Below are 27,489 nucleotides of genomic sequence, written 5' to 3' on the forward strand. Positions count from 1 at the left end.
GCGTAACTCCAATTTTCCATTTGAACATAATCCGTTAATTAGGATACGGATGGAACGAAGCCATTGCAGAAGTATAGGTAAAACAACGTGTTTTAATGGGGTAATAGATGTTTTGTTTTTGTTTTGGTACGTAAATAGATCAATTCACTCATCAGACTGTGTGGGGCTTCACTGACGCGAGTCTTAGAATACATTTGAAAAAAAATAATCGAGTGGTTGTATCCGAGACACAACCGCTTAGAACGTAGGACTACACAGTCTTTTTTTAATTTTTTTTAATAATCATGTCGGATATTATTTGCGCATACGTCGAAATTTCATAAATAACATAAATATCTTAGGTAGCCGCGATCCTGATCTTCTGCTTCATCTATACCTGTTCCTCAGAATCGCCGATGTCAACGTTTAATGATGTTTCCTCTGTATCATATCCCTCCTATCCGATCGATAAACTTTTACTTAGTCGCGACAATACATACACATACTCTTTACAGATACACAGGTCGAAGTTTGTGCAGGCCACTGAACATTCAACAAGAGTCAAGAGTCAACAAGAGTGTACCGCTCATGACAACTCTACACGAGCTGAAGATTGTACCGCCAAGTGATGCACCACGATTGATATGAGGTACAGACTAGGAGGGCGTCGCTGATTAATGATCAGTTGCACCTCAATAGCAAGTTTCCCATGTCGGCCACACATACAGAGTACTGGAGATTGCAACATCCCAATTATGAGAATCTTTGTAATACTAACCTCGAGCTAACCGCGAGTAATCGGTTAAATATTACTAACATAGTCGTAAGATAAAAATTGTCAAAATATGGAACTCCCGGCCCCATCACGCTAACGCCATATGTGCCTTAATAAAATATATATTTTGGAAAAAAAAAACTCTTTAGTAAAATGTTCCGGGGACCCTGAAAAGGGGTAATGGCTTGTGTGGTTTTTGAGAATCATTTCGAGAAGCAACGATTCTTTCTTGCCTTTGCGAGAACAATACATTAATTGGTCATATGTCGCATTTTGTTTCTTTATATCAATGCACGCATTGTACTGAGTATTTAACGAGAGGCATCTTCCGTGAATCGCCATTCAACAAGCATCAAACACGCGTCTAACATATGCACAAAGATCATTTTTCATTACTGAATTACCGGTAATTTTACAACCAATAACCGGTAAATTCGGTAATTTTCATGTTTAGACCTTAACACGTTCGTCGCCCAACTTGCGAATAAATTATTAAATGGAGATCAAACTTTGTTTGTAGATAACTTTCATATGATCTAGCAATATTTTTCTTAATTTGAAGACGAATTGACAACAATAACACATGTAAAAGTCATATTATATGGGATTCGCAAAAAACCTGCAGTACAAACCATCCGTACTATAAATTAATAAAAAAGTATAGTATAAACATTATAATAATATGATTATGATTTTATTATTTTTCTACACATCCTGTAGTTACATTCAGGTGCCTATTCTATCAAATTACTTCTAAAAATACTGTTCAATTTGAACGAGGAAAGTGTCACCCATATGTGGGTGACGGGGCGACGAAAGGGTTAAAAAATATTTGCCTTTATGCCGCTTTCAACGGCGATCTCTTAGAGGCAATCCGCTCAATGAAGGTTGATAAACGCTCATCTTATTTCCTAACAAGAATAAGACAACTATTGAGTGTTTTGGTCGAAAAATTATTCAAGATTACCTTAGCATGGGTTCCCTCTCATTGCTCGATTCCGGGGAATGAGAAAGCGGACTCGCTAGCTAAGGTGGGCGCTTTAGAAGGCACTCTTTTTGAAAGGCAAATTGCTTATAATGAATTTTTGCACATTCCTCGTCAGTATACGCTCGTAAGTTAGCAGCGCATGTGGAGTGGAGATGAGTTCGGTCGTTGGTTACACACGTCACGCGTCAAAGGTTCAAGGGATTGAATGTAGGTCGTGATTTCATTCGCGTGATATCTCGGCTTATGTCCAATCACTACAACCTAAACGCGCATCTCTATCGCATTGGGCTCGCAGCAAACAATCTTTGTGATTGTGGCGATGGCTACCACGACATCGAGCATGTTGTCTGGTCGTGTATTCGGTTCCATGCTGCTCGCTCTCAGCTCTCTAGAGCACTAAGAGCACAAGGCAGACAATCGGATATCCCCGTCCGGGATATCTTAGGTAGCCGTTATCCTGATCTTCTGCTTCATCTATACCTGTTCCTCAGAAACGCCGATGTCAACGTTTAATGATGTTTCCTTCGTTGTGTCCCCGTTTCATATCCCTCCTATCCGATCGATAAACTTTTACTTATTCGCGGCAATACATACACACACTCTTTACAGACACACGGGCCAAAGGTTGTGCAGTCCACTGATCATTCAACAAGAGCCAAAGGTTGTACCGCTCATGACAACTCTACACGAACTGATGATTGCGCCGGCTAGTGACCATTCTATCCTGGATTCCTCGAGTCGAGAAAGACGCACCACGCTAGATATGAGGTACAGACTAGGGGGGCGTTGCTGATTAATGGTCAGCTGCATCCCAATAGGAAGTATCCCGTGTCGGGCACACGTACAGGGCATTGGAGACAGCAACATCCCAATTACGAAAACACTTGTAATACTAACCTCGAGCCAACCGCGAGTAATCGGTTACATATTACTAACATAGATAATAAGAAAAATTGTATTGAACTCCGGGCCCCGTGAGGCTAACGCCATATGAGCCTTTATAAAAATATATATTTTGGAAAAAAAACGGCGATCTCCGAACCTCAGTTCAAAAATCGCTGCCCGATTTGAAAACGAAGCACAGGGTAAGCTTCAGCGATAAAGGAATTGGTTGATGCCCCCAAACCAGTTCTGGTCGCTGTTGAACTATGTCGGATGACCTGCACCCTTTATGAAGTTGACGTTGGATTACAATTTATGATAGAACAGCTATCGGAGCAACCATCAGCAATTTCGGAACAGCTGTCTGAAGTCCTGATGGAAAGGACTGCAGAGAAACTTTTCGTATTTGCAGATTTATTCGTCTATATGAATAATCATTCTGCTCGTGGTCGGGATACAATTATTGATGACTTCATCGTCTTCTATCAAAAGTCGAACTGCAATGATCAAGCATTTGAAATCGTTCGTGACTTGACGAAATTTGAAGATTATGGTATTGATTCAGTAGCTAGACAACAAGAGCCAGACTGGACGTTGCCGAGACTGCAAAACAGTTAAGCATCAAGGAAAAACGTGAACCACGATTGCAACAATCAAAGGTATCAACATTCAACCCAATCTCAACGACTATAAATGGATTGATGAAAACCTTCAGACACGAGTTTTCGTACAGAGGGCGTCAAAGGCAAATACGTGAAAATGTTATTCGACGCTCTTCGTACTGTACGCCCAACATCATTGGCTTCTGAACGTGCGCTTTCCTCTTCTGGAAATTTCGTTCATGATATCCGGATTAGAAGATGACAAAATTAACATTATTTGTGTCCTTAAGTATTACTTTAACCCTTTCACGCCCAAGGGAAATATTTTTCCCTTCTACAAAAATCGTTATCGATTGTTCAACTATTATTGAATCGATATTTTTTTGCTGAATGTCACAGCAAATGTGTTTCTGAACGAATGAAAAAAGAACTGTCAAATATGGTCCGGTCTGACTTAACACCGACCACATAATAAATGTGTTATGAGCAATGTCCACTTGTGCTTCACAAGTAAACGAAAATTTTTCTTAGAATACCATAACTAACTATTTATTTTAGATAACTTTTTGGGCTTGGGACAACATGATTTCGCTAAGAATCTACAGTGTGTGACATTATTAGAGCTGTTTAATTTGTTCACTCGTTTTTCGCAGCTTCAACTGATCGCTGAGAAATGCGTTGTACTGCATGAAGTAGATCTAGCTCAGAATATTTGCTAACCAAAGGACCATTTTTGAGTAACGTTGTGACCAGACTCAATACACAGGTAATTGTTCTCGCTGTTGAAAAGAACAGTCTAGTCGAAATGGTTATTTAGAAGGTTTTATTAAGTCCATTGATAAATAATTGCTACTGAAATGAGAATTTCTAAGATACTTTTAGATAAGATAAAATGAGCAAACCAGGCGAATGATCTTCCGCACCCGGTTCAACGATAGAAGAGGGAATATTGGAGTACATTGGTCATTTTCATCGGGAATTACAGGAACGGTCGAAATCGTCTAAAGAAGAAGCCCAAATTTTTGAAGCAATTCAAGCTCGACACATGTTATGAGTACCTTACAGCGAACTGAAAAAGTCGATTTGGAAAACTGGAGACTACGAAGCTTCGGAAATGCAACTTTTTACTAGAGGTACCAGGACACCTTTTTCATTTCACGCCATTTAGAGGCCGCTGGAATTAATTCTAAGGATATCATTAATGAGATTACATTGTATGTGTTACAGTTCATCATGAAGTGGGACTTCCATAAAACGGTTCCAACTTTTACAGTGAATTTGAAGCTGTTTCTAACCGTGTACTTTTCTGTGGCATCTTGTGAAGAGGCTTATCAGAGTTGAAATTAATTAAAAATTTGCGGTTTACGATGGGGCGGATATCTTTAACACGTTGAGCCCCGTATCTTTACTGCAGCGCATTCATTGATCCCGCAACAAGAGAGCTCCTAAAGATATTTATTTGATAATATTTATTTGAGTCATATTTCGACATCCAAAAATAAACCATATTTTATTTATGAAATTCTTGTTTTGTTTCTAAAAAAATAAAAAGGACACATAGATTTGTTGAATATATATTTTTTATTCTTTATTTGAGAGACTTTCAGCTTCCTGGGCTGGTTCGCCTATTGTTGAATATCAGTGTGCATATCTTTTTGGAAAACGGCATTAGTTTTAAAGAGGTGAGTTGAGGACGTTGCTTGTTTACAATTTTTCGTACTTACACTTACGTCAGCGTACCTTTTCGAATCAAAAACGTTGAAAATGCAGACAAGTATTTATGTAACTCATTCGGTACTCTGAACCATTTCGTTGATATTTCCCTTGTAGATTCTTGGCTAATACTGACATAGGTATTGGATTCAATTCCCGATCGGTCTAGGGTCTTTCCGGGTTGGAAATTCTCTTGACATGCCATGGAATAAATACGTTCAGATAATGGCTCAAATTGTTCTTTCGTTAGTAGTCTATGTCTGAGAGATAACTAGTTCGTTTTGTTTTACAATATTATTAGAATACTGGTTAATTGATGTAAAATATAAATACGCGAATAACGAAAATCGCAGATAATGTAATAAAGGACTGAGTTTCAAACACGAAAAGGAAGTATTTCAGCATGAAAACCAGTTTTTATCAATACAGAAATCAATAAACTATCTATCTAGAAGGTCGTGTAAACCAGTTGTCAGATAATGTGAAAGACATGGCCAAAACAAAAGTACATGAGCCTATCGCTAACAGACAAATTCCGGGAAGGTTTAAGGATTTATCCGCACCGCGGATCATCCGCTCGCGGATAATCGAGGTTCTACTGTACCGTATTTTTTTATTATCAATAAGTTAACTAGTCCCGGTCAAACCTTTGCAGGGGAATGAGGAGAGACCATCATCATTTTAAAAAATCATCATTTAAAGAAAGATTTTGATCAATATTGGCAAGCAATCGTAATGGTCAATCGCGTTCCGAAATTTTGAATACCATATCACCACCTTCCCACCTATATATATATATTGAACAAGTGAATGTTCACTTGCTAATTGGCGATCTAACGTACAAATCTCCACCAAGGCAGCGCTGCGGTGAAAGTGATGCTGGTTTAAAATTTTGCCATGTGAGCTTATGGAAGGTTTGTAGTTCTTTCCACAAATTACAATGTTATAATCATAAAAGATTATTTGATTGCGATGAGTTTGTAAGAAATTTAATTCTGCGCAATTTTATATATAACATGTTATTTATTTACCTCTTTCAGTAGTGAAAACTATAAAAATGTTGACAATGGTTGAATTAAAGAAGGAAATTCGAGAGCACAATCAAACACAAGTAGAAAAATGCACGATTCCTGCATGTGAGAACTACCTTGGAAAGCCCGGAAGTAAAATATACGTGATTGGTTTTCGAGTTTTAGGTTACCTTTGCATCATTTCCTTAGTTCAAAAACAAAATCCAGATGTCTCACCGATCGTTTACGTTAACGCAAACGTTTGATTGTGCTCTCGAATTTCCTTCTTTAATTCAACCATTGTCAACATTTTTATAGTTTTCACTACTGAAAGAGGTAAATAAATAACATGTTATATATAAAATTGCGCAGAATTAAATTTCTTACAAACTCATCGCAATCAAATAATCTTTTATGATTATAACATTGTAATTTATGGAAAGAACTACAAACCTTCCATAAGCTCACATGGCAAAAATTAAAACCATCATCACTTTCACCGCAGCGCCGCCTAGGTGTAGATTTGTACGTTAGATCGCCAATTGCGCGTTAGCGTCATATTATAGCAACATCGATACTATAATACTCATATGTTTCATTGTACTATAATTATGGATAACTAAATAAGTAATGGTATATGAATGCATGGGGCGTAAAATATAAAACTTATACATGTAACAAAATTGAATAAATTTGAATGCTTATACATCATACATTTTCCAATTTTAAATACAGGGAAACTTCGATATAACGTACCCTCATTATAACGTACCCTCGATATAACGTCACTCGATATAACGTACATTTTACCTCGATATAACGTACATATTTCCAAAGTGTAAAGGAAAATTTTTTTCAATATTTTTTTCTGATAGAACAATGAATTATCTGTATTGTGATGCTAAAACAAGTTTTGTACTTTCAATCAATCCCGAAATACAGCTGGTTTTGTGATTCCGGATTCTAAATGAATCATGCTTTAATCAATAGTACGCAGGAAAATATCATGAGAAAGGCTGGCTTCGTCTTCTGATTGAAGTTATTCATTATCTTCACTAAAACAGCAACACAATAATGTATTATAGACTACGTTTGTGAGTACTTTATTATGCTTCGATATAACGTACAATTCGATACAACGTACAATTTTGAAAGTGAAATGTACGTTATATCGAAGTTTACCTGTACATTTATTGCAATAAGGAAAATTATAATAACTATAGAAAAATTGGAAAACGTGAAGCGTTACCTAGTAAAAAATCCCACGTTCCGATTGGTCCATAATTATATGTACGATTTTATAATTTTCATTGTACACCCTATACTTCGTTTTAAATGTAGTGCTACGTTACAGATACTAACGGCTTAAATAATGTCGAAAGAGGTAACTGATTGACATCATATCGGAAAAGATACGCGACATGAGCAACTAATATATTAAGAATATTTCACATGAGCACTTGAGTCTTTCTCGGCATTGGTAAATGTGAAGATTTCCTTAATCCTCTCATATCAATGTCCTGGAAAAAAAGGTAATGAAGATAGAAGTGATATTTCCATGTGCCATTTTCACTCCCCCACGTTCATAGAAACAAACGAAGTTTCATTATTTTACCGTTATGAAGTTGTTGTTTCGAAGGCTCTCAGTGTCGGTGTGTATGTTGTGAGATAATAATCGTCCATTAATCAAAATTTCACCGAAAATGGTACTGCTTTCGAGAACTAAGCATACGACTGCTCTCTGGACCTTTTTACCACATGAATAATGGAAATATAATTGTAATCTGTTAAAAAACAACCAGTTGAATGATTTCATGAGAATTTTAGCTCAAATTATCAAGCAACCGTGAGTACTTTCAACATTGTTTTGTTTCTTCCATATACATTCCATATTGAATGCAATTAATTACGACACGATATTTTGTTTGCCAATACAGATACACTTCGCCTACTGCTCTACCTCCATATGTACCTCATCGCTCTCATATGAAATTAAATATTTTCTTTGCTCTGAAAGACACTGATACCGAACAAAATTTTCTAAGTGAAGATGGCGTTTCTTTCAGCGTGATGAAAACGATGGAATGACTTTATGTTATTATACGCCTAGATTTAGACGAAAGGAAAACAAATAAATTGCTTCCGTTGTTTATACCGAGCATCATCCATTATTCTTATGGATTGTTGTTATTAATTTATTGTACAGTTGGAATGTATGTCCTAGTAGAATGAGTTTTCTTCAATAAATAGTCATAAATACATTTCTTAAACTAATTCAAATTGTTCGAGTGCAGCCATTTTATTGTTATCAATCAACAACACATGAAGTAATCAGGCGCACACCGACCAACGGACATTTGAATTCGTGAGCAGTTCCAAATACGTTCGCAGCGGCATCTGGATTTGAATTTTCTGCGTTTGTATCGCTGATTTACAAAATCCGCAGCAATGTCGTTCGTTTTTGGGAGGTCGTGTTTCCGGAAAGGTGCGGATGTTGATGGTTTATGTATGTAGAATAATTCGGAATCACCGGCGAGTTTGATGGAACTGGTAGCTCTTCGGCGGTGATAAGATGTCAGTCTATTGGCAGAAGATGAGGTGATCTTCAATGGGGTTATATTTATAATGCTATTGTCGGTGCGACGTTTGTCATATTGCAATTTCGCTTCTCTAGTACTAGTGTTGCTAGCGACAGTGTCATTTATTATTTGAAGTTTAATTATTTTACTTGGTTGATTTTCGACGATAATTGTGGTTTCGGTTATTGGTTTTGGTTTGCTGGTACTATTATCATTTTGCACTGGTACGTATCCCTGCGATCTGTGTTTAACCATGTCTGATGTGTTTTCATGCAAGGGATTGATTTGAATTAACGTGACCTCGCGACTGTCATTGTTTGTCCTTCCGGATGTGATACCAAGTATTTTAAACTGCGCCACGCTCTGTTTTGCCAAGCAAAAGAAGATGACTTCTATCGTAAGGTATCTGAAAGCGTTAAAACAGGAGTTGATATTAGAATGTAGTAGGCATATTTAGTACATAGTATAATAAAAATTTCATTTTCTTAACTAGCCTAGTTGTCATTAACTTTTTGATGCAATTATTTGCGCTCCAAACATTTTGTTGACCTTGTAATTTCAAATGATTGAAACTATTGAAAAATAAATATTATTTTTCAAATGAAATGGAATCGGTATTAGTTTTTTTATAGATTGGGTTGAATCTCAAAATTAAAAAAAAAATCTTGCGACTTGAACATGTGGATTCTCGATCTTACCTACACTCAGAATTTAATTATGACAATATTTGGCTTATGAATCTCAACCAATAAAATAATAATAAATATAACGAATAAAAATCATCTCTTTTGCTACAATATTCACAATGTTGACCACAGCTATTCAACACTTTTCAGGCGTAATACCACCATGTTACATCAGGCCAAAACAGAGTTCAAGCAATCATCCTTTTTTTATATAAAGGGTGAGAGCCTTTTCTGAAATACCTATATCTCACTCTTTAATATACTGCTTATCAACCGCATACTCATTTCTAACGAAAACAATGATAGATCTACAGAAATTTGACAGATTCTATATGTATAAAATATAAGTATAGATGATTCAAAACCCGTACAAGAATGTGTAATATTCTCATGCATATTCAAACACACATATTTAAAATTTGAATTGCGTTCCTGGATAATGTTTCGCAATTGATCACGAAGTTGAATTCATTCATATAATCGTTACGATGTGGGTTGTACACAATTTGACCGAGAAACCTTCGATGGATTGCATCTCCATCTGCAACTCGCTCCATAAACGCAACGAAATGCTGTTTTGAAGCAAACCGTGACAAGTAATGAAAATCGATCATTTACGTTGATCACATTGAACCATAAACTTGGGGCAAGCTAAATTAACCACCACCCCTAAAACTGGTCCTAGAAAGAAATCATTCTCTATGTCTGATGGGATTGAAAAGGAATTTTGTATTATGAGCTTCTACCAAGCAAACAGTCGATAGATTGCTACAAATAATGCTCGCTGAAAGGCAGCGATCCAGGACAATATTCCAGAATTAGTCAAAGCGATAGGCGTCGTCTTCCATCAAGGTAACGGCAAACTTCATGTCTTATTCACAACACGACACAGATATAAAAAAGTCTTAGGTACCAGCTAAGCCCGATATTGCATCTCCAGATTATCACAGGTCCCTGTCAAATTCTAAAAAAAAGTAAGGTAATTGAGTAAAAACCTCGACTCAATGGACGGAATAAAAATACCTTCAACAGTTTTTGACGAGAAGTAATATTTACAATATTAGTAATATCTTGTAATATTTTTTTTTATATTTTCTGTTCACCAAAAAAAATATTAAAGGAAGCTAAGACAATTCATGAATGGGATAAACAAATAATTTTCTAGTGGAAAAGCAATTTGGAAAAAAATATTTCTTTCGTTCCTTTTAATCCATTGTTTGGCCTATTGCGTGTACGTGTTTTCGTGACAACAATGACCAGAATGTTTGTAAAAATTCTCGAATCTAGGTTGGAATCTAGGTTCCATCAGCAAATACGAAGAATTGCGCGAATCAAATTATTACGTAAAACTTTGTGGGGTAAGAAAAATTTTTTTTTACATACAAGTTGCATTTTTTAAAAAGGAAGTACCTTTTTTCCCCAGTAATTCCATGCAAATTAGAAAATGTCCTTCCTAATATAACGATATCAAGAGAGAGAGAGAGAGAGAGAGAGAGAGAGAGAGAGAGAGAGAGAGAGAGAGAGAGAGAGAGAGAGAGAGAGAGAGAGAGAAGAGAGAGAGAGAGAGAGAGAGAGAGAGAGAGAGAGAGAGAGAGAGAGAGAGAGAGAGAGAGAGAGAGAGAGAGAGAGAGAGAGAGAGAGAGCGAGAGAGAGAGAGAGAGAGAGAGAGAGAGAGAGAGAATTTCCAGAAAAACATCGAACATATAACTACTGCGTTCTGCGTTCACTTGCAGTATCCTTGAATTAAACTGCACAACATTTTCTGCATATTTCTGCTAGCCATTTGCCTCTTCTGAAGTAAAAATTACTCTACGTAATGAACTTCGATATTAGTCGTCGCAATTTGCGTACCCGAAACTATTTGTACCTTTCACCATCTCGAACAAAGTACGTCCACCATGTACCCGTAAACAGTATGTGTCATGTGTTCTATCTTTGTAGTTCGTGTTTTGATTATCATCTTTCTCGTTCGTCGTTTAATATTTACTTATATAGTTAGTAGTATTATTTTAGAATTAGTTTTCATTGGTGCAGTTATAACAAGCCTGTTGATGTTTGTAAGTAAATAAGTAAATAAAAAAAAGAATTACATAGCGTATTTCTTAGAAATTTCACTAATTTTCAAATCAATATAATTGTTGACACGATAAGTGAATGACCAAACAAAAAATATATAACAGATAGTTCTGTTTTCTGCATGTTTGCCAAACTTTTTAACCAGGCGCAATTTGTATGATTGTTCGTCTAAGGTGCTTTATTGTTCTTTCAGAAAAAGAGAGAGAGAGAGAGAGAGAGAGAGAGAGAGGGAGAGAGGGAGAGAGAGAGAGAGAGATTTTTGACATTAAAATTTCCAGAAAAACATCGAACATATAACTACTGCGTTCTGTTGATGTTTGTAAGTAAATAAGTAAATAAAAAAAGAATTACATAGCGTATTTCTTAGAAATTTCACTCATTTTCAAATCAATATAATTGTTGACACGATAAGTGAATGACCAAACAAAAAATATATAACAGATAGTTCTGTTTTCTGCATGTTTGCTAAACTTTTTAACCAGGCGCAATTAGTATGATTGTTCGTCTAAGGTGCTTTATTGTTCTTTCAGAAAAAAGTTCATTTTATTAGTTCTGTTTTTGTTCATCGCTAGTGAAAAATAAAATTAAATTTGAAACACTTCCTGGACGGAACTCTTTAACTCATTAACTTCATTTTCTTCCCTTAATCTATATGAGAATTACCACTAATGATGATGCTGCATATCGCCTAAGTGACCAGCCGCCTTTTCCTCTATTTTTCTCAAATAAAACAAAAGCGATGTTGAAGTTCAGGGACGCGGGATATTCTCATGGCAGTAGTAACGAACGATGGCGGGTGAGAAGATGTGAAGATACTGGCGAAATAAAACCTATTACTACCTAAGGTAAAGTGACCAGATGGTCAAAGATCTAACGCGGGAGACAAAAAGCAAAACGTTATGTATATACGTTATGTGAAAATAAACCATAGTTTAGCGAGTCTCATTTATTCGTGAAACACTTAACATGTGTCCTTGCAATTAAACCTGATCTGTATTATGTCTTTCTAATCGTCATTCAGTTGTGATTTTTCGGTGGTTTAGATTTTGTTTACGCCTGAAAATCACTGGCTCAGTTAGGGCATTTCAGCTGACAAGCACGATTAAATTCAACAATTTTCTCCAAATTACCGAATGTTCAAAAATTTCAATCGATTATTCATCCAATACAGTGTTAATGTATGCATTAGAAAAATGGACTATTTTCGGAAGGCGATGAAAAAAAAACTACAAAAAATAATTTAATGGAACAAATTTTCCTTGAATATTACGTTTATTAAGCCTACAACAAAAATTATTCAAGGCTGTTGATAAGCAACAGTAGCACTGTCAAGCAACTTCATGATTTTTTCATACTATCAGGTTCACCCCACAGCAAAGGAGTTGGACATCCTGAGGCACTTTGTGTCCGCCAGGTATAGCCGATCTGGTATTTACTACATCCTCTCCCTGTCGCTCCTTAGGCCGGAAGATCGAAACAACCGGCCAAACGGTGAAGGAGAATCTGGCCAAAATGGACAGTTTTATGCGGAAGCGTCAGACGAGACCGACAGTATCTGAGCAGCAGGCAATCACCCAGAAGGAGTAGCTTCAGGTGCTGGCTTTCCGTGCTCATAATGGAAGACGAGACGTGTTTGATGCTAGAATTCAACGAATGGCCGGGGACCAGGTACTTTACATTCCCCAGGTAAGCGATGACGTCGAATATATCATCCACATCAAGTTCTCGAAGAAAGTCCTTCTCTGACAGACGAGAAGGGAATGTCCAAGCCGCTCTTCTTTCGAGTCATATGGTGAACGGGGAACGAGTACGAAATGCTTGCCGAAACTTGCGAAGATGATGTGGTCTTTATACCGAAACGGGGGTCAGCCCATTATGACAAAAGATCACTGGAGAATGGATAATGGATCGGCTGGAGATAAACATTGTCGCGTAGACCGCCAACCTTCCCAACATACCCCAGCTGCGGCCTATAGAAAACTTTTAAGCGAATAGCCAAAATGGAGAGATAGCTGACTACCAAAGCCACGGAAAGGTAAAAGAACATGTCAACATACATCTTTTCATCAGCCATGATTGAGGTTCTGGCCAACATTTGGTTCATTTGCGATACTTCATCAAACAACCCTGCCTCTGCCTGTCCAGCATACACTTCTTCCGGCTTATTTAACACGTTAAGCCCTGACCGAGCTAGAGGACCAAAGATGAACTTTTCGTTTGACTCACGTTGGTCCCTGCGGATCAATAGGGGACTTTTATTAAAATCATTATAAATCTTTTTAAAAATCTTAAAAATAAATATTTACAAAATCTTTATAAAAATAATTTTCCGATTTTGTTGCTGTCGTGTCCTGTTGACACTGTCTAAACTAAAAGTCCACTGTCGGTGCGATGAAACCAGCTCAACGTATTAATCGTTGAATGCATTGGAAGCGCTCTTGAACAGTCTGACAAATACAAGTTTTATTTTGAGGTTCATCCGTTTAAGAAAATCAACATGAACAAATTGTAATACTGAAATATATTGATATCGCGGGACATTTTCGTTCCTTTTGCCAAATGCGGGACGATTCGCGGGACGTAATCCTACGCGGGACATTTTGTTGAAAAGAAATGTTCCGCGTAACGCGGGACGTCTGGTCAGTTTAAGCTAAGGGCAATGAATGCAGTTTTATTGTACCGAGTGAAAAAATCTTATGATATGGTTAACATGAAATAGAACTTCTAATTGAAACATTTTTTACTGTTTTATTTTTCGTCGGTTTATTCCTCAGTGAGGCGATTACATTTGAACGTAATATATGATGTCCATCAATGTATAATGCGAGGGGCTCAAAATGAAAGGGTGTAAGTGACATCATCGATTTCTCTACGTCGACTCTCTCTTTCGGTCATAACTTAGCTGCAAACTCATTCCCAGCTATATTTGACAATGTGGAAGATAGGTCAGAGCCTCATCTATCGGATTCCATAGCAAACTCAAATTGCAGTTTTGCAGTTGAGTTATTTACTAAAGAAAAAGATGATGGAGAGAAATCGATCAAGTCACTTACACCCCTTTCATACTAAGCCTCTCATTTTTTAATTTTTTCGAGAGGGAGACATGATCAGAGATTTTCCGCCGTGGTAAATCTCAAATGAACATAGATTTCAATCAGTCTAGTCGGATGATAGGTTGATGCAGTAACTTTTTCTGATTTTTTTTTCTGAATGCTTCATTATTTTTCAGCGCGCAATTATTTAGAAAACATTCACTGCGTGTGGAAACGTGATGAACTTACTGTGCATTAATTACACGTATAATATATATATATATATATATATATATATATATATATATATATATATATATATATATATATATATATATTTACTTTTCTTGATTATTTTTTTTAATCAAAACCACGTTAGCGTTTATTTACATCTTTATGTCATTTTTTCCGCTATGCGAAACATAATCCCATAAATTTGTCGCCGACAAGACTTCCGAGATAGCCGAATCGAATCGAGTGATGCCATTACTCTTAAAATAAGTTTCTGAATAGATATGTTTCTGGCTGTCAGCAGCTGTCTTACATATTCGTTCTGGTTTTAGTATTTTAATTGGTCGTATTCGTTCAGACATGTGTTTATCATTCGTGAGTGAATTTCAAACACAGTAGTAGTGCGATAGTCGTTAATCATATTTTTCTAGTTTCATCAGCCAATTTGTGTCTCATCTTTGATGCTTAGTATCATTGAACTCTCAGCACTATCAGTATTAGAGAAGTTTTATTATGCGCGAGTTGTTTTTAATAAGTTTGTTATCGCCCAATATTATAATTCAGCCAGTTTCATTCTATTCTTTCATCGTTCAAAGGCACAGCTCCAATCTGTACTATAAAGGGTGTGTCACATCAAATTGCATCACGGAAAAAACGCTGTAGAAATTTAATTTTTAGGAATTATATCTTCAGCTTTCGCTTATAATCAGATAAGAGTGTATAGATCACGTTGGCCATGCTTCACTGTCAATTTTTCGTAAATTTGGAAAAATGCCGTCGAACGAAAAAGAGCGTCGTGAATTAATCCTGTGCACTCATTTCGAGAATCCGGAGTTGTCACATCGGGACATCGGTAAGATTCTGGGAATCGTCCAATCCACGGTCAGCAGAGTACTAAAATGATACTTCGAGAACCTAACCATCGACCGGAAGGTGAAGAACGGCAAAAATGGATGCTCCGTCAGTGAAAAAGATCACAAGCGCGTAGTTAAGCAGTTTAGACGTGATCCGAGAAGTTCGGTCCGGGATGTCGCCAATAAGCTGAATTTGTCAAGTTCATTCGTCCAGCGGACCAAGCAGCGGGAGGGCCTGCGTACATACAAGGTTCAGAAGGCTCCTAACCGCGACGAAAGGCAAAACATGGTGGAGAAGACGCGAGCCCGGAAGCTGTACACCGAAATGCTGACGAAGCCGCATTGCCTGGTAATGGACGATGAAACCTACGTCAAAGCGGACTTTCGTCAGCTGCCGGGCCTGTTGTTCTTCTCCGCAGAGGACAAATTCAGCGTTCCGGAGGAAATTCGCAAGCAGAAACTATCCAAGTTTGCCAAAAAGTACATGGTGTGGCAAGCGATCTGCTCTTGCGGAAAGCGGAGCGCCCCCTTCGTGATGACCGGCACGGTAAACGGGCAGGTTTACCTTAAGGAGTGCCTACAGAAGCGCTTACTACCACTATTGAAGCAACACGAGGGCCCGACCATCTTCTGGCCGGATCTCGCTTCGTGCCACTATTCAAAGGACGTGTTGGAGTGGTACGAAGCCAACGGGGTCACCTTCGTGCCAAAGGAAATGAACCTGCCCAACGCGCCGGAGCTTCGCCCAATAGAGAAATATTGGGCGATTATGAAGCAGGCCCTCCGGAAGAACCCAAAAGTTGTCAAATCGGAGGCGGACTTCAAGAGAAAATGGATTTCTGTTAAAAAAAACTACAACCTGACGTTGTACAGAACCTTATGGACGGGGTAAAGAGGAAGGTGCGAGAATACGGGCTTGGGCTCGAAGTATGAATAAAACGAAAATGCCAAAAGTTGTTTAATAGTTTTTATTTTACTGTCTAAAATTTTCAAAAGGATCGGTCTCCTGGGCGAATTTCTACAGCGTTTTTTCCGTGATGCAATTTGATGTGACACACCCTTTACATTTTGGATGATTCCAGATATACTGCGTGTGGTGGGTGGGGGTAATAGCCGTGAGTGTTTTTCTTTTACATTTGATACATTATTATTCACAAACGGGTGCATTTTTTGAACGTGTATTCACAGCCCCTTTATTCCGCGCGGCGAATGACGTGAGATGGCTCAAGTCACTGCATTCCCGTAGGCGAATGGTGTGACTATAGTTCATCACTAGGAGAGATTTAAAGTCGTGTCCTCATTTGTTATCGATTCTGGTGTCAAATAGTAGCTCAAAAGTAAGGTGATAAACTTAGCTATCTATCACGCGCGGAATAAAGGGGAGCATGTTTTGTTTGCTTGTCCAAAAATATAACAGCGGGTCATTTGTTTTCGTTTGTAATGTTTGTTTTCAAAATACCGCGAATTTAAATGGAAACTAAAAGGAAAGTTTAGCACATTTGGTGCACCTAGAAAGGTGCAACATACAAACAAATCGCGAAAAGGAACAAAATTTGCCCGGGGACTGTGAAACGAATGATTGAAAAAATTACAATGCGTGTTCCCTGGAGGATCTGCCAAGAAGGGGACGTAAACCCGGTTCTAGTAACCCCGGATTGGACCAGAAAGTCGTGAGTTTTATTCAAATTCTGTCTCTTCATCGATATGTCTCTATTCGTGACTTGGCCACGAATTCTGGTACCAGCGTGATCTAACGGATTAAGATGAGACATGATTTGAAAACCTATATGCAAAAAGTACCCAAACAACAGCAACATCCTGAACAGCAACATCGTGCTAAAACGAGGGCTCGAAAACTTTATGAGCGTGTTCTTGATAATCCCACCCACTGCATTCTGATGGACGACAAGACATATACCTGTCCTCCATTTTGTCAGCAACCATTCACTACCCGGAGCAATTGTTCTCCATTTCATTCCATCGTATCATCCCGCAACGTGCGAGAGCGAGATGAAATAAGTAGCAACATTACAAACGAACAGCACCCGAGCGAGCCGAGTGGAGCCGACAGGATAATCACCCCACCAACTTCCGACAAACATAAAAGCAACGCACAACGTGATTCATCATCCCAGTTATTTTCCTAACCGCCAACGACAAAGTGATTACCAAATGTTGTGTAATGAGTGAAATATAAAGAGAAAATTTGAACTCCAAAAACTTGTGTTTTTCAATTTCCACAGTGTGCTTAGCCAGAACCATCCAACCGCAGTTAGCTCGGTTTATGCGCATCTCACACCAAACGACAGTTTTTCGTTACCCGACTAACGGGTGTTAAATAAAAAATGAGAATTTTTTCAATACCTTTCAGTAACTCAAATAAAGAGCGTGAAATTTTCTTTCTCGAAGAAAATTGCTCTTTGGGCTCCCTAGAAACAGTAGGCGTGTTTGGTTTTGCTAGTTTGAATTCAGTCAAAGCAAAGATGGCGTCGAAACAGCACGTGCTTCGCGAATGCATTGTACGGTTCTACGAAACGCATTTCCAGCAAGGAAAAAAGTTCACGGCGGCACATTTTAAGGAAGAAAATGTACCTGTCGGTACGGTATATCGTATCATGGGTTCCCTGAACGTAGAGCGGAAGGTCGGAAGTGGTCGTCCGGTGACGATAATGACGAAGCAGAGGAAGACATCGTTAAAGAAGCTGTTTGACAACAAGGACGCAACCAGCCTGCGAGACGCCTGTCGGAAATATGGCTGCTCCCACGTTTTGATCCATCGGACCCTCAAAATGGAAGGAATCGTCTGCAGGAAGAAGACGAGGTCGCTGGAGTACACGGAGGAGCAGATTGAGACGGTTAAATCACAGTGTCGGTGGATGACCAAAAAATACCGCGGGACGTCTTTCGTTCTGGACGACGAAAGCTATTTTCCGCTGTCCAAAACGCATATTCCAGGAAATGATAATTACTACTCCAGCGACAAGTCATCCACACCGCCTGAAGTGAAATACAAGTTCAAGCACAAGTTTGAAAAAAAGGTTATGTTGCACATCGCCATTTCCGACCGGGGCATTTCAAAGCCTTGGATTAAGCCGAGCGGTCTGGCAATCAACCAACAAATCTATCGAGAAGAGTGCCTCGATAAAATCCTGCTGCCGTTCCTGAACGAGCATCACGCGGATGGGAAGTACGTCTTCTGGCCGGACAAGGCGTCTTCCCATTACGCCAAGAAGACGCTGGCGTATCTTGAGGAGAAAAAGATACCGTTCCTGCCGAAAGATCGTAACCCAACAAACTTGCTCCAGTGCCGCCCAATAGAGGATTTCTTTGACTCACTCAGAGCCCTAGTGTATAAAAACAATTGGAGGGCCAAGGACACGAAGCAACTGACTACAAGAATTCGGAATTGTATCCGGAAAATGGACGTAAGTGCCGTACAACGTTCTTGTGAGAGCATCGCGACAAAGTTGCGTCGAACAGCAGACCACGGCCCTTACTCAAATATTCACTAACATTTTTTTGAAGAAAATACATTATGTTATTAATAAAAAATACTGAAATCGATGAAAAAAAATTTTTTTTTATATGTGATTGAAAAAATTCTCATTTTTTATTTAACACCCGTTATTAGCGAATTCGTTTCTGAACCTGGGTTAGTTCCAAACTAACTTTGTAATAAAGAAGCGTTTGCGGGTTCACGAATGAGGCGATTTGTTAGTGTGCGTTACATAGTCTGAGTTGTTCCACGTCTGGTGGTGACAATCGTGCTTTGAGGGAAATTATTCTCTACCAGATTAGCAGAGCCGAAGGCTGTTTTAAATAGTTAAAATTTGAATGAAAATATCTACTTCATGTTATTTGTCATGTAATCCTGACATTTACTTAACTATTTTCCCAAATTTTTCTTGTTATTCCCATGAAGGCTTACCATTATAATATTGGGTTGGGGAAAAAGAAATGTCGTATATTGTCAATATATGGCAACACTTAAACATATCTTGAGTTGTGCTTATCCCATCGGGTCATACTATACGGCTATTTAAAGACGACAATTTGTGCTACAAGTGTCGTTTTAACAGTGTTGTGATTGTTCTTTTTAGTCTCAAGTTATAGCGCGTCAAAGATGGAGTCCACCAAGCAAGAAATTCACCATATTTTACGTTTTTACTACCTGCGAGGTAAAACTGCAACGAAGGCGGCCGAAAAAACTCGTGTAGTTTATGGACCCGATACTGTAACGATTCGCACAGCATAGCGTTGGTTTGATCGATTTCGTTCTGGCTGTCGAAGATACACCCCGTAATGGTATGCCAATCGTCGTGGAAACCGATCAAAAATCGTTCAAATCATCCAAGTAGACCAGCATGTGAGCACTTGCTCGATTGGCCAGGAACTGGGTATAGACCATAAAACCGTTTGGAACCATTTGCAGTAGATTGGATTCAAAAAAAAGCTGGATGTATGGGTGCCACACGAGTTGACGCAAAAAAATCTTTAGACCGAATCAACGCCTGCGATGCAGTGCTGAAACGGAACGAACTCGACCCATTTTTGAAGAAGATGGTGAAGTTGCCTTCTAAATGGCAACAAGTTTGCGAACAAAACGGCGCATATTTAACTTAAATTGGATAATTTTAAGTATGTTAAATAAAGCGTCAAATTTCGATCAGAAATACGACATTTCTTTTTCCCCAACCTTATATAAAGTCATTATCAGAATAAGTTTTCGTTCGGATGTTTTCCCAATTCCCAAACAAATGTGTTATTTCATTTGAAAAATAAAAAAGTAGTAAATTTTCATTCGTGATTTTCATTTTTGAAATATGATTATTCCACCTGGAAATCCGTAACCGTTTTCGTCACCCAATGAAAGCACACGAAGCTTAATGCCGTTAACGCGAATATACCCTAAAGAATTAGAATCCGAATTGGATTTCGATTCCAGTAATCTATATCTATGAAAATGTCTCTCTTTCTGTCTTTCTGATTCTTATGGACTCGGAAATTACTGAACCAATCGGCGCGAAAATTGGTATGTAGAGGTTTTAGGGGCAGAGGAAAGTTCTGATGATAGTTCAAGACCCCGCCCCCTTCTAAGGGAGGGCTGCCATACAAATGAAACAGAAATTTGTACATAACATGGTAACACACACAACACGTGGAACGCGACAGGACACAACACTTATGGTTCTTACAAACATAAAAAGGATGGTAAATTTACCTTTTTAGTCGACCGGTTTCGGGCTCGATACTGCCCATCTACGGGACGATGTCCGCGTGTTGTGTGTGTACAGCAGTTCTTACGTTAGCACAGTGTCTAAAAATGAACATGGGAACTAATCAAGCAAATGGAACCAAATTTAGCATGTGGAGGTTTTAGGGTGCAATTAATGTTTCTATAGTGGTTAGATACCCCTTTCCTTCTCTCTAAGTGAAGGCTACCATACAAATGAAACACAAATTTCTGCATAACTCGAGAACTAATCAAGCCAATAGATCCAAATTTGGCATATGGAGGTTTGAGGGATCAATAAATGTTTCTATGGTGGTTCCACATACGTACCCTCTCTCTAAGGGGAAGAGGGCTGCCATACAAATGAAACATAAACTTCTGCATAACTCGAGAACTCATCAAGCAAATGAGCCAATTTGTATGATTGTATGATGTATGATTGTATGACTTCTCTGGAATGGAGAGGGGTCCCATAAAAATATTACACATATTTCAACCGAACATGACAATTGAAAATTTTCGGAAAACTCTGAAGGAAAACGGGAGAATTCGGAAAATTCATTTCCCATATGTTGTTCTACAATTACATAGTGACAAGCGTTGTTAGTTCATTTGATGTTTGCGCTAACGAAATTGATTTTTGTTTGAAAGTGGAAATGAATTTTAGTATGATAAAGCGATCTCTTATATCTTCTTCTATCTACATAAATAAAAATGGATCGCTGAATGGAAAAGCAAAGCTCGAGGAAGGAATTGTCCGATTTATTTATTTAGGGCTGTCTTTATTCTATCATTCAACAATTCTGCGGTTGGACCCATGAACGTGCGCTTAGTAAGAAAACGTGGTTGTTTGAAGGTATTGATAACAACAAATAAATTTTGGGCGGGACGAAGTTTGCCAGATCAGCTAGTACGACAATAAAAACAGCAAAATTTTCATTTTCATAGCTTTCAATTTTAGATTTTTCAAAATAATACTCACAACTTGACGGATAGTATAGTTGTGTACCCGTGATACATGTTAGTGCGAACCCAACAGCTTTCAGACTGAACCTATTGAACCTATCGTCAGCTAGCAGTAAAGATTGGTGACCATTCCTCACGCGAATTCGATGTTCCATCTGGAATTCCTCAAGGCAGCACCTGGAGCCGTTGGTTTTCCTCCTATACTACAACGACGTCAATTTTAAATGAATCTTCGCCATTCGTCATTCGCCGACGATGTGAAAACTTACTTCCTAATCAATTCGACTGCCGATGCTTGCCTACTTCAATAACAGTTGAACAGCTTTGCCGAATGGTCTAGTGTTAATCGCATGAAGGTGAACCTAAGTAAATGTGCCATTATTACTTATACAAGAAAAAAGGAACCGATCTTGTTCGACTATAAATTCTTGGCTACTTCCATCGAGAGAACTAATTGTGTCAAAGATCTAGGTGTGTTTCTAGACAGCAAACTATCGTTCCAGCAGCACATGTCATATATTGTTGGCAAAGCTTCTAGAAGCTTTTGATCCGAATCGGTAGAGATTTCAATAACATCTATTGCTTGAAGTCTTTATACTGCTCGCTGCTGCGTTCGACTCTTGAGTAGGGTTGTCAAGTTTGGAGTCCATACTACATAAATGGTGTCGACAGAATTGAAGCTGTACAGCGCAGATTTGTGCGTTTTTTTCTTCGATGTTTGTCGTGGAGGGATCCGTTCCGGCTACCCAGCTATGAAAGTAGATGACGTCTAATCAATTTAGACATCTTGGCAGCTCGCCGCAATGTCGCCCGTGCTATGATTGTATCTGATGTCCTGACGGCGAGAACCCACATTGCTCAGCTCATTCCACCTAAAAGTGCCCCCAAGAAGTCTGCGAAACCAAAATTTCCTGCGGATACCGGTCCGGCGTACAAATTATACGACGTACGATAGTGTATCCGGTCTGCTTAGACTATTTAACGGAATTGCAGAGGGCTTTGATTTTAACTTGTGTAGGGAGTTAATAGCCTCCCTACACAAGTTTCGCAAAATTATTGATTTTCGGGCGAAGGGTGAGGGGGGGAGATGAAATAAATGAGCGCCATTGTGGCAGCCATTTGTGGCCAGCTTCCACCTTCACCTTAAGCATATTACACAGTTGCCATTTTTCGGCGTTAAAGTATTCCCTCCTATACCATATGGTGCATATGGTTCACATTTACACAGTAGCCATTTAGGCGTAAGAGTTTTCCTTCTGTTCTTCCATTATCCAGTTAGACCGGACAGCGGAGACAGTTGATTGATCATTGTTGAGTTATTTATAGAACAGCAGCCCGATGTGTCTTGCAGAGCAGAGCAGTTGTATGGATGAATCGATCTTATTTCGACCGTGGATCGATCTCCATCGCTGATGATTGTTGCGTGGACGTATTTATTCTGTAACAACACAAATATGGTCAATGAGGGCCCTGTGGTTTGAACTCACTATCGATCGCTTACTAAGCGAACACGCAACCAATGTGGCTACGGAGAACCCCAAAGCTTCGCTTGAGAGTTAAAAGTGAAAATTTGTTCCCCTGAGGTTGGTATCACCTCCGAAACTACCACATAATTAATTCGGTTCGGTTTTTCTGTTGCCGTTCTGCGAAAAGTGATGCATAGTACAATTTGTGGATTTTTTCTTTGGAGATGACTTCACGCACAAGTCTCATTATCATTTTAAAAAATCGAACAAATGAAAATTAAAAACAATATATTTAAATTGACAGTCCTATGTGTAGTAGTCCTACGTTTCTGTTGATTTTTTATTCAACAACGGATATCTCTGTTAATGGTTACGTTCCAGAAATGTTGGCTCAGTTCACAGAAATATTGAGAAAAAAACAAAAAAAAAAATGTTCCTCCGACATTTTTCTGTAATAACACAACATAGAGCAATTCCACTCCAAATCAGCCGCCACAAATCCGATCCTCTTTGATTTTTTTGAAACTTGGCACTTATGATGGAAACTTCTTGAAACCTCAATTTTCATTATCATATGACTGATATTTTGAAAGGACGTATTCAAAATGTTTGATCTTTAATTTAAAAAATCATAATTCAAAGCCAAGATGTATGATTAAAATATAATGTTTGTCAAAGTTATTGGAAAAGTAATGAATTATTCAAGAAAAAAAAACATTTTGAATGCACTGTTAAACAATCTTACTCAAAAATTGAATTTTATATTGAAAACATTAATATTTCGAAACCAACGCTTCCCCCCCCCCTTTTTTCATATTTTTAATGTAAAGCCCTTCCAATTTAACAAAGTTTGACATATAGTGATGCCGTGTTAAACTCATCAAAATGAAGATTTTTTTTTTAAACATTCATCTCTGGATACTTTGTGCTGGAAAAGATTCCGACATCGTATAGAAATTTCACTAACATTATTTTTAGTATAAAAAAATAATTATATCTTTAGAATGATTAGTCCTAGAATAAAACGTTGTATATTGTTTTTCATGTAGATTCCATTTTTTATGTTAGTTTTCTTAAATAAATTTCATAAAGTATTTCATAAATTTCGAAAAAATCATATCTCCATTTTGGTGAGTTCACCATGGCACCAGTATATGTCAAACTTTGTTAAATTGGTTTTACAATAAAATATCCAAAACGAAATCGATGGGAGATGGGTTGTGTTTTGAGATATAAAAGTTTTCAATATTAAATTAAACTTTAGAGTAAGATTTTTCCACAGCACATTTTCCAATTTTTCAACAACCTTGTCAAACATTTCAATTACACATCTGGATTTTGAATCACGAATTTTGAGAGAAAGATCAATTTTTTTGAATACGCCCTTGAAAAAATCAGTCATAATTTAAATAGGTCATATGACAATGATAATTGTGATTTTAGGTAGCTTCCATAATATATATCAAGTTTCAATAAAATCGAAGAGGGTCGCATCTAAATATGCTGTTTTTCGGCTGATTTGGTGTAAAATTGCTCCAAATCAAAGTCTTACACGACCAGATTTTAGTGTATAAAGTGTATGTCTAGTGTATTTATGAAGTGAAATAAAAATTGAATATGTTGATTTCATAAGCATTTAACTTCTACTTTTTTTTCTCTATATTATAGTGATTTTCAACACATTTCGGTTGGTTCGTCACTTTACTTCCATTTTTGGAAGGATGTCGGGAGTGAGAATTGAACTCGTGATCTCTGCGTGAGAGGTATGGATGTTACCTCTACGCCAGATCGTCTCCACAACTTCTACTTGTAAACTACAAAAGACCGACAATCTTCTGATAATTCTCTAAACGGTATCAAGACATAAATGAATACTTTATATTTATTGAATACATAAAACTATCCTTGACCTCGGTCGATAAATTCATGGTTCAACATAATGAACAGGATGTTCTGACAGACCCAGTCGTAATCTTCAGAATATCAAGTTTTCAATCACGTCACATCATACTAGCAAGATATTTACGCGCAATTCTGCCTGCTTCTCGCGTGCAACTCTGGTTCTGAAATAACTCGCATTCCCATCTTGACAACGGTAATTACTGTGATTATCGGTTCTGGACCATAACGCAAATCCATAAAAAAGTTATATGCGGGCATGCTGATAATCGTTCAATTAGGCCAATGTACGATCTTTCCTGTCCTCTGCTGCTTTAAGTCTACATTGAATGGCAAATTGCAGTCGATTACCGTCCTTATTTACGACAAAGCATGTGAAGTTCGATTATTTCTTCCAAAATGCTGGATCTAAGCGATATATTATAAACAATTCATTCACTCACTTCAAGTGCCACATAATTCCAAGATTCTGCATTCGATAACCAGCAAATGTCAACACAATTTCACCAATTGTTGCAATTGATGCACTTCCTAAGCGTTTTTTTCATTGAAAGCAAATACGAACATTTAGTTTATCAGTCCCATATCGATGTAATCACTGCACCAATTGCTTTATTTCAATGCCACGAACACAAGTTATCGCCACGAATCGCAAAACTGTAATGAATTAAAGCTCTTCTTAACAGTTTTGTTTTATATAGTACACATATCGGTTCTGCAATGTCTTATTCTTCCTCCAGCATAATGATGAAATTGGTTATTTTCTTTCTTAGTCTTCGTCAACACCGGTCCATCCACCACGTAGGAGCACACTGATAATGACTGTTGTTGCTGTTATTGATTCTAGATGTTCTCCGGTCCGAGGTTCACGCCAGAATGAGCATCTGGAGCCCAAACTGTGCTTTGGTGCGAACCAAGCGGCGTAAGCGGCGTTAAAATGTAGCATGTGCGAAAGAATTTCCGAATCAACAAGTTTGATTCTGCCGGGAAGCGCTCCAGCGCGAAGCACCATCCGTAATATTCTTTCCAACTGTACTCAGACACAGCTTAAGACAACAGGGCAGCGGACCCCACTGACCGATGGGTGATTAAAACATTCGCGAAGCCTCGCGATTTGTTGGTGAGAACTTTGCTACGAAAATGAAATGATTAATTGTAGGAACTGATTTAATCTTATTCATTCTTTGAGAACAATGGTTTTAGGTGTTTATCAGCTACTGGTCCAAATTTTCATTTATGATATCCGGTTGAAAAAGTGCTCTCGTTGATTCTTTATTATTTAATTACGGTTAGATGATTATAGAGAAGAACTAAATTTGGCAACTATTCTGGTATACCACTCTAATAAAATTCATCAGTAAAAACACACAATTATTGATTTTGACTTTGCCAAATACACTTTTTTGGAATAATGTTTGTTTTTCATTATGGATCTGAAAAAGTTTAAACTTTGAAATATTTAACAAACATTCAGACAGGAAAAGAATGATTCAAACGAAATCCGACAGTGGAGTAGCAGTGATTTATGATAAAAAAAAAACAAAACGTGGGGACATGAATCGAAGAAGATGCTATTAAGTATTTGCGTGACATGTTTGTTTGTTGGTACCGTTGCTTGCGCTGAGTTTCTCGCTGCGTTAATCCATTACTAACCATTAACATTAGACGAAACCCAACTGTTCTAAAATACCTAATCGTGGCGCGTTTTGTCCATGCGTTAATATAGGTGGAAATAGGTCTCGAGAATGAGAATGATAAAAATACTGAACTGAATGGGTCAAAGTGTTTTTTTTTGAACGAGTGAACGCCTCAGGGCGTTGACATCTTGAAAGCTGCTGAATTGCATGAGATCGAATCAATCGAAGAGATTTGTTTATTGCCCTAGCAGTTAAACGCAAAGAATATCCAAAGTTTATGATGCGGCTTTTTCGTTTCTAAAATCACACGCTAGAAGTTGAACGATCCCAATGTTGGCGTTTTTCTGATATTTCGTCTAGAAGTAATCATAAAAATCATCGTTTAGTTGCATGAATTGCTTCCCCCCACGTCGTCCAAAAGCAGTAAACGCATACATTTTGCGTTCTTCGCTAGAATTAATTACAGAACCAGTTACGGAACAGATTTGCATACTTCGCTACTGTGTTCAATGGTAAACTATTATGCTTATCGGTCGGGTAGTTTAATTACCTGGAGAGTTGATCGATTTGAAAAAAAATGTTTCATCGGAATTTTATGAGTTATTTTTGTCTGTATCATGCATCGTTCCCAAGAATACATTCCTTCCACCAATGCTAATCTTTTTGTAGACCTTTCATAATGTGAAGAACTAAGCTCAAACATGATGTAGTTTCGTCTCTAACGACCTCAGATGATTTATATTGGGACATTAGTTTTAATTACCAGAAACCCACTTAATCGTCGTCGTATGTGCGCGCTTGTGTGTGTGTCCGCGCCAGAAGCGCTAATCCGCGTAAATGACAACTATAAAACGAACATGAATTAGTGGTTTGCGTCCTTA

The 27,489-nt window shown here is 38.0% G+C and overlaps 1 protein-coding gene across 1 annotated transcript; it reads right to left on the reverse strand.

Annotated features, from left to right (window-relative positions):
- Positions 1-8,034: 8,034 nt before the first annotated feature.
- On the reverse strand, positions 8,035-25,852 carry LOC129769248 (uncharacterized). Its single transcript, XM_055771368.1, has 2 exons — positions 25,415-25,852; positions 8,035-8,934 (listed from the first exon to the last, which is right to left on the reverse strand). Exons 1-2 carry the CDS (start codon positions 25,444-25,446, stop codon positions 8,262-8,264), a joined length of 705 nt encoding a protein of 234 aa, XP_055627343.1. The 5' UTR covers positions 25,447-25,852; the 3' UTR covers positions 8,035-8,261.
- Positions 25,853-27,489: the final 1,637 nt, after the last annotated feature.

Source organism: Toxorhynchites rutilus, chromosome 2, assembly GCF_029784135.1.
Source record: "Toxorhynchites rutilus septentrionalis strain SRP chromosome 2, ASM2978413v1, whole genome shotgun sequence".
Taxonomy (NCBI): domain Eukaryota; kingdom Metazoa; phylum Arthropoda; class Insecta; order Diptera; family Culicidae; genus Toxorhynchites; species Toxorhynchites rutilus.

Bases quoted from the DNA above. Each gene is read 5' to 3' on its own strand.
- LOC129769248 (XM_055771368.1), bottom strand. From the start codon at position 25,446: ATGCAGAATCTTGGAATTATGTGGCACTTGAA. The intron at 8,935-25,414 runs GTGAGTGAATGA...TAACGCTTTCAG, and splicing joins GGAATTATGTGGCACTTGAA to ATACCTTACGATAGAAGTCA.